At 41.9% G+C, this 8,776-nt stretch overlaps 1 protein-coding gene across 1 annotated transcript in view; it reads right to left on the bottom strand.

Annotated features, from left to right (window-relative positions):
- Positions 1 to 167: 167 nt before the first annotated feature.
- The window catches only part of LOC308404759 (actin filament-associated protein 1-like 2), a 23,770-nt gene continuing 15,161 nt past the window's right edge, over positions 168 to 8,776 (bottom strand). Inside the window, exons 9-16 of the mRNA XM_080894954.1 lie at positions 4,987 to 5,056; positions 4,576 to 4,793; positions 4,363 to 4,472; positions 3,856 to 3,973; positions 3,592 to 3,679; positions 2,982 to 3,148; positions 2,757 to 2,867; positions 168 to 1,978 (exon numbers count right to left, since the gene is read on the bottom strand). Of these exons, the coding sequence (XP_080751080.1) occupies positions 1,952 to 1,978; positions 2,757 to 2,867; positions 2,982 to 3,148; positions 3,592 to 3,679; positions 3,856 to 3,973; positions 4,363 to 4,472; positions 4,576 to 4,793; positions 4,987 to 5,056 (909 nt within the window). The 3' untranslated portion in view covers positions 168 to 1,951. The remainder of the gene's footprint in view (positions 1,979 to 2,756; positions 2,868 to 2,981; positions 3,149 to 3,591; positions 3,680 to 3,855; positions 3,974 to 4,362; positions 4,473 to 4,575; positions 4,794 to 4,986; positions 5,057 to 8,776) is intronic.

The following is an 8,776-nucleotide window of genomic DNA, read 5'->3' on the forward strand; positions in this document are numbered from 1 at the left end:
AGCATTTCTATTTGGAGAAAAAACTCTGCTTCACTGGCTTCACGTCGTCTTTGCACTGCAAACGTTTCTTTAAGACAAAAACATCTGAGTGTGTTAAACGAGCAGCGAGTCAGCCGCACTTGATTAGCGTGCCAGGTAAGCACTATTTAACTGGTAGGCAGTCCAGTAGAGCCCAGTAGAGTGTGAAAACAGATGGGACAAGATGCATGTCGTGCCTTTTGTGTACTTGACTCCTCTCCTTGTGTCCTCGTCTCTCCCACCAAAGATGCAGAGGAGGAGCCTCATTTGAACGCGATGCCAGTTAAATAGACGTTTGGCACAACTGGATCATAAACGAGCACTGGGAGAGTGGCTCGCTTCACAAAGGAAGATGAAAGTACAATATTAGAGAAGTACAAAGAGTTTAATCACATAAATGAGAGTGAGAGCAGCACAGCTGCTGCAGAGGTCGTGTGTGGGAGGAAATATCAGCTTACAGACGGTCTCAGTAACTCAGTGAAATAACAAGTTTGCTCCTGTTGCTCCGAGATTGAAAGGATTTCCTAAATCACATGTACATAAAAAATACTTAAATACTGTTCTACCATCAGAAGAAGAGATAATTACACTCTGTCGATATGCCACAAAAGTGTTCCTGTGACTTTTTGTACAAACAAATGATTTTACAGGTCAGTGTGGACGTTCACCTGAGAACAGCAAAGACGTGTTGTGGTTATAGACAGGAAGCCGTTATTACACTGTGCTGCTCAGTACATGCTGAAAACTGTTATTTAATTAAACCATAAAATAAATGTGCTATTAAAAAATTAAAACATCAGTGTGACCTTAAAAACTATCGCTGGATAATAAAACACATTCATACACTGAGTGGAAACGATCCACACGAAACCATAAAAGTACAAAAGTAAATTCAGACATTTGGATGTGAAAATATTTCTTTGTAGTGACGATTTTAGCGCCCCCTCTGGTCACAAGTGGTCACTGTTCATTGCTGTGGTTTTTATTCTACTTGAAGCTGAGTTTTGGTGCCTGTCTCTTTAAGGTCCCCTCCCTAAACGCCCACTTTCATCTGATTAGCCGTTTCTGGAAGCCTGTGGAGGGGCAGCTTATTGCATCTACGTGTCTTCCCTTTTTTTTGATACGGAGGGTTTGTAAATTTACTAAAAAATAGTAAATAAGCATGAACACAGTATTATTAGCTAGCTGTTAGGTTTTTTGTAGCTTTTTAGCTTTACTAAAAAATATCACTTCCTGTTGTTTTTTTTTTTTTAATGTAATGGTTTGGTTGGTTTAATGATCCAGGAACTGGCCTCCCAGCCCAGTGTTCATTCAGTGGTGCTGGTTTCAGTCATTATGCAAATGTCTTGTTTATAAGGTAGAAACCTGCAGTCAGCTGAGACTGAAGGAGTCACCTGATGATGACGAAACGTTTCTCCCACTGAAAACGTCCAGATGAACAGAATCAACCTTTTGGGGCTTTAAATGTAAACTTTTGAAATGGACGTGAAACAGTGAAATTAGTGACAGAGGTTTCCCTGAATTCTGTTCATCAGCTGCTGTTTATTGAAACTTTCACAGCTCAGTAAGTCTCTGTTTAGCATGTTAGCTAGCTAAAATACCAACATTAGCACTGAACACAGTATTATTATCTAGCTGTTAGCTTTTCAGCTTTATTTAAAAAGATTATTTCCTGTTGTTGGTTGGAAATGTAAACTTTTAAAATGGGCACGAACGAGAGATCAGCTAAGAGATCGACAGCAGCGAACGCAGCACTCATGACCAGCTTCATGTCGGGCAATAAGGTTTTTCTTGGGTTTTTTTATTATGTTAGACGTGTTAAAATCCTTTGGCACACTCTCCCTGCACCATCTCTGAATAAAATATGATAGCTAGAAAAAAAAAACCAGTCCACACTAGTTGATGGGATGTGATATTAGCCGCGCAGCCGGTGTCAAGCAGCTGCTTTAGTTTCCCATTCCTAAAAGAATAATGAGAAATAGTGAAATTAGTGACAAAGGTTCCTCTGAATTGCTGCTGTTTTCTGCTGTTTATTAAAAATTTCACAGCTCAGTAATTCAATCTCTGTTTAACATGTTAGCTAAAATGCTACATTAACACTAAATACACTATTATTATTATTTAGCTGTTAGCATTTTTAGCTAATCAATTATTAAATACTATCAGTGACACATTCTAGACCTTGTAGTACCATATCACCCTATTAGAGCACTTCGCTCTCGCTCTGCAGGCCTACTTGTTGTTCCTAGCGTATTTAAAAGTAGAATGGGAGGCAGAGCCTTCAGTTTTCAGGCCCCTCTTCTGTGGAACCAGCTTCCAGTTTGGATTCAGGAGACAGACACTATCTCTACTTTTAAGATTAGGCTTCAAACTTTCCTTTTTGCTAAAGCATATAGTTAGGGCTGGACCAGGTGACCCTGAATCCTCCTGTTAAAAGGGAGGTTTTCCTCCATACAGTCATCGCGCTGCTCACTCGATGACTGTGTGATTGTTGGGGTTTTCTCTCTAATATTGTAGAGTTTTACTTTGCACCCCGAGGTGAATGTTGTGAATTGGTGCTAAGTAAATAAGCCTGAATTGTAAAATAAGTTATACATTTGATGGCTGGATACATGAGGATAAAGAGAAATGAGGCTGATGTCACTGTAACCTGATCAGTGTGAATAACTTTGAATCTTTGAATATGAAGCTTCAGTAGCATTTTGTGCCGGGGCCGTCTGTGTTTGTGCGACTCTCACCTTCCTCCTCTGGAAAACTTTTCCGTGTTCGATGAACAGCGCGGAAGGAGCCCGTCTCAGGGAGTTTTTAGCTGAGGCCGTCCGTCGCAGCAGAGGGTTCAGGATGCCAGCCTGGACCAGCAGAGACCAGGTTCAGAGTGGATATATTATCAACGCTCAACGGCCTCTCACAGGTCGTTCATGCACCCTCCCCCATCCACACATGTCCAGGTTCAATTTTCCTACCTGAGCGCGCTCACTGTAGATGGCCAGGGACTGTCTGAAGGAGGTGCGCTTGTTTTGCTTTGTGCTGGATGCCAAGTTGATCTCTGACCCCGCCCTCAGCGGCACTACCTTCCTGTCGGTCAGCTCGAGCTTCTGAATGCTTCGCTGCACTTCGGCCGACTTCCTGTCTGAAACGCAGAGCATCCAACCGGTCCTCCATCAGCTCCACCCAGTACTCCATCTACACGTTACACTGTTTATCCAGGACTGCTCACTAACAGCTGATGATAGGAGCTTATCAGTGATTTTGGCCAGCTGTTGGTCCATAGCGTTTACATCTTATGGTCTTATGTTCACATTAAATCCAAACTTTACACTTTAGATACGATCAGATCTGATTTTGAAAGTAGAGCAGTCGCCCCCTGCTGGACACTAGAAAGCGTGCAGGTTTAAGGCATCTCAGTTTTCAGACACTGGTTCATGCACACGGCTGTTATTGTGCTTCATGTTGACCATTTCTGAATCAGCATCGCCAGGTTTTTAAGAAACTTTCAATTTTCATAATAAAAGCCCAGCAAACCTAATATAGGGAAAGTCTTTTATTTTGAAGTTGAGCATCATAAGGACTCACTGTGGCCGCTGAGGACGGTGTTGCTGTAGGTCACTGAGCCTTTGGACGACACCGAGCTGCAGCGAATCGAACCCTGAGAGCCGTGGAGCTGAAAGACGACATACAGGCGACGTTACGAGTTACTCCAAATAAGATTGTTTATCTTATTCTATTCTGTTGTTTTTCTCTTAATTTTGCTGTGACCAAAAATTTCCCACATGTGGGACTATTAAAGGATCATCTGATCTTATCTTAAATCCGAATGTTGTGCGGTGCAGCCCGTACCATGTGCCCCAGGACGGAGGTGTTGGAGTAGATGGGCTGGTCTCGGCCCGGCTCGCTCAGGTGGAAGGGGTCGTCCATGTAGGTGTTGGAGGAGGGAAACCTGCGAGTCTGCAGCCCACTGAGGACGAGAGGAAGCAAAATCAGCCCTCAACTCAGAGCCGAGATAAAGCTTTATCGGAGTTAGCGACGCTGCGCTGGTGAAATATGAACATCACGCCCACAGAATCAGGACTGCGTGTAAAAATAAGAGACGATTCAAAGGGCCTGACAGGTGCTGACAGCTCAGAGATACAAATGAGCACTTGTATTCAAAAAATCTTCAAATGAATAAAATGATTGTCGCGATTGTGTATTTGACAGCCCTGATTTACCCGAATGTGACATTCAGTGTTTTTATTATAATAAATGTTATTATGATTGATCCATAAACGTGGGGTTGGGGTTGCAGTACCACATGTGACCACTAGGACGAGCTGGTGTTTCAGCCTGAGATGATGCACCTCGTACCTGAGAGTTACACCTGAGTGCTCCTGTGTTTTGTTGTCATGGTGACAGTAATACGCAGCGCCGTCCTCCAGCAGCTTCAACCACCGCTGCTTCTCCTCTGAGCTGCTCACCTGAAGGAAGGAAGGAAGGAAGGAAGGAAGGAAGGAAGGAAGACACGTTATTGAGTAACAAGTTGAAGTGAATGAATTCAAACTCCCTGTTCCACCAGCTCACCTCCAGCACCGCCATCTGGTCATCGAGCATGCTCAGTGTGATCCTGTAGCAGTGCTTGGTGTCGGGTTTGACCTCACAGCCTCTGAGCTGGATGGTGTACTGAGGCGAGCGCTCCCCCTGCACCACCTCCTCCTCCTCTCCGAACATGTTGAGGACCCCGGCCTCCACCCGACACAGTAAACTCTGCCACTGGCAGTTCATCAGTACGTTCAGGAAACCTGCCGCAGGCAAACGCCACAGCTCAGACCTCGCGTCATGTGACCTCGCTAACAGACAGGCGATGTCACAGAGGCTACATCCATCTTTGATGTACAGTTAGTTTCCATGCACATTTTTAATTCGTATATAAAAGACACAAAAACTCTCTTCAATGATCGAATCGTGCAGTTTACTGTGCTGCTCTGTCCGTACCTTTGTTCTTGCTGAGGCTGCAGCGAGCTGAAGCTTCCTCCTCGTCAGAGTCAGACTGGACTATACTGGACTGAAGGAAGAGACACGGCATTAGCAGGAAGTGCAGGTATGACCACGGCTGCTCGTTTCATGGTCACAGCTACGTTTGCTTTCTCACAGAGCAGGTTCGAGATTATTCACGCCAGGAGGCAGTGACGATCCGAGGCTGTTTGGCGCCCAGGCGAACACTCCCTCTGCAGATGTTGTCCAAGATAAGGACAATCGTGGATAACACCTCCCACCCACTCCATGATGTACTGGCTAGTGACAGGAGCACGCTCAGTGAGAGACTGAGATTACCCACAATGCACCACTGAACAACACAGGAATCATTCCTGCCTGTGGCTCCCTGTACAACTCCTCCACCTAACACACTGTGAACACTGCAACAGTTACAGCCTTTTTACACACGCTCTTTTCTACTCTGGAATATTCTTGTCAATTTTCTTTATATTTATTTATCATCACCTCTGTTAGTCCTTGATATTTAGAATTGAGTGATCTGTTTATATTAGTGCTGTTTCTTAAATGTGTAAAATCTGTAACATAATGTATTGTTTGGAGTTTAGTCTGTTACTGTTACTATTTTTACCATTTCTTCTTGGAGCAACTGTAACCCACATAATTTCCTTTAATCAATAAAGTATTCTGATTCTGATTGGTTCAGGATGACCTGCCATTATCCAATCACACATCTGCTTACCTGGATCTGTTGCTTGTTTCTCTTCTTTTCTCTTTTTTCTAAACTGAGCACCCGAAGACTTTGAACTTTTCTTGTCCATCTTGGTTTTAATTTTGCACTCCAGTATGAACACAAATCCCCCAACCCGAGGATCACCACAACATAACCTAACACACCAACACCTTAGTTCACAGATTCACTTTGTCTCTGGTTTATTTCTGAGATTTCGCACAACCCAGGATTCAAATCATGAATCCATGATGGGCTTGTATTTACATCATTATAAATGAAATGTGCTCTATTTGGAAGCAGCAGGCCCCTCCCCTTTCGACGGGCTGTGTGTGAGACTTTAAATCATCAAACTGTAAATTATAAATTTTAAATTGTTATTGATCCTTTACCCCGAGTCCTAAAGTGTAGATTTACTTTCTTACTCTTCTTATTTTTATTGTTTGTTTACTTGCACTGCTGTAACTGTATGGCGTTATTTTTGTGCCACTATTCTGAGCGCACGTAAAAAAAGGTTTGCAGGTGCAAGTGTTGCATTTTGAGGAGAAATTTATTTTGAGCAAAGAAAAGCTGAATGTGAGTGAACAAAGTTCATTGCTGCGTGCAAAAACTGTATTTCAGTGTTTGCTATTATCCACACACACACACAACAGCAGCCCCTCTCGCTCAGTTTTTGCACTTGCGCTTGCTCGCAATGTGTTGCTCGCGCTCTCAACATTTCTGCCCGTGCACGCTCAACTCTTTTTCTACACCGTTATATTTGTGCCACAAAACCAGCCAATCACAGACTTGGATGCAAAAAAATCTGATTGGCTGTTTTGGTCTCCAATCAGCTCGAAATGACGAAATGCAATATCCCAGAATCCATTTCGTCCAAAACTCAAACGAGGCAGTGGCGGAGGAACACAGAGTGGCAGAGTTTGAAATATTACTCTTTCTGGGTCACAAAATAAACTTTTAAGATATTTTCATGCGAGAATGTTTCTGTGTGAACTTCAAATACCTGCTCAATTTATCAAGACATCACATATTTGCATAAGTGCTCTAACGTTTTTGGAGATGTTGAGAGCGCGAGTTACGTTGAAACCAAGCACACCATTGTTTTTCTTGTGACATTACCAATAAGTTTGATGTGTCACATGGCCCTCTTCCTATTGAAAAAACAAAAGTTGTATCCAAGATGGCCGACTTCTAAATGGCCACCATGGTCACCACCCATCTTGAGGAGTTTGCCCCCTCACATATACTAATGTGCCACAAACAGGACTTTAATATCACCAACCATTCCCATGTTATCACAGTTTATCCATATAAATGACCCACCCTGTATACAGCACACTTCAAATATATATCTTGAGTCTTGTCAAATCCAGAAATACTCAGATGATACTGCCATTGTAACGTCTTTCAGGAATGGACAGGAATCTAAAGACTGGGACCTTTTCTTGTCTTGAGCAACTGGATTCATAAAATTATCTGCAGGCCTTTCAATTCTCATACAAATAGCAGATGAGCTAGGACTTTTTCTCTGTGATCAGAAAAATTATTGTTATTATTCTTTTTGTTCGTAAGGCATTGTCTGGCGGATGATCTGATATCGTCGTGTTGGTGTTGTTCCAGGTTCAACATTGCAAGTGACCAATCACATTGTTGTGACGTTATTCTTTGGCGTGCCAAGCCATTCGTGCATTTATGAAATTCCAATGTTGCAAGGACAATATCAATTCTGCTTAGCGTTTATTAAAGGGTTAGGGTCCGTTGATTGGCGGACAGAGGCGGTTTCAAGCAGCTTAAGTACAGTTTTTTGTTTTACGGCAGTTTTTCCCGAAGTCGCAAAAGTATGACGTCACCACATTCTGATTGGTCACTTGCAATGTTGATCCTGGAACAACATTTAGTATGTTGATCTGGGAACAACACCAACACGACGATATCAGATCGTGCTTGTCTCGCACCTCTGGTGTTTTATAAAAACTATTCCAGACTCCACTGTTAGATTATATGTTATGATATGTGTTGGCATGAACTGGAATTAATGGGTAGAAGCTGGAACTTTCCAAATAATGCCATTCTGAAGTTAGGGAAAGAGAAGCTCCTATAAACAAAGTCAAAGTGCTTTTACTCTGAAATGCAAAATGAGATTGATTTGAGATTGAGATGTTACTGCTGTCGAGGTTGTCTATGGTTTGCATGAACTCCAATTACTTAGTGGAAACAGAAATTGTCCTGTTAACAGCATCCGTGTTTAATTATAAAAAGTCCCTCACAAACAATTATAATCAAGATATTGACGTGATAAAACTGTGGGGTTGTACACTGTCAATGTAGAGTGAAATGATCTCGTGGAAACAGCAACTTTGCTTTTAAGGGTTTAAGGGATTCTGAAGTCAGTGAAAGAGTGGGTCATACATGGGCAATTTCAACGGGCCGTTACTTTGAAAGGCAAAATCAAGGCGACTTGAAATTGACTTGGTATCCCCGTGATAGTGTACACTGTCGATCTAGAGTGAAATTATCCTGTGGAAACAGCAATTTTCATTTTTAAAACATTCTGAAGTAATTGAAAGAGTATATCACATATGGGCAAATTCGACGGGCCATTAATTTGAAAGGCAAAATCAGAGCAACTTGAAGTTTACATGGTTTTACTGTCGGGGTTGGATACTGTTGATCTAAAGTGGCATTATCCTGTGGAAACAGCAATTTTCCTTTTTAGAGCATTTTGAAATTGTTAAAAGAGTATATCTTTTATGGTCAATTTGAAAAGTCTTTTATACTGGAAAGCAAAATCAGCCTGACTTGAAATTGATATGGTATCACTGTGGGGTTGGATACTATTGATCTAACATGGATTCATCCTGTGGAAACAGCAAATTTCAATTTAAGAGCATTTTGAAATAGTTAAAAGAGTAGGTCATATATGAGCAATTTGAAAAGGCTTTTATTTTGGAAGGCAAACACACAGTGACTTGATATTGATATGGTATCACTGTGAATTTTTTATTCTGAATTAATTGAAAGAGTAGTTCAAAAATAAACATTCAGAGGGCTTTTACTTTG

Source organism: Rhamphochromis sp. 'chilingali' (assembly GCF_963969265.1).
Source record: "Rhamphochromis sp. 'chilingali' genome assembly, chromosome: 10".
NCBI classification, from domain to species: Eukaryota; Metazoa; Chordata; class Actinopteri; order Cichliformes; family Cichlidae; genus Rhamphochromis; species Rhamphochromis sp. 'chilingali'.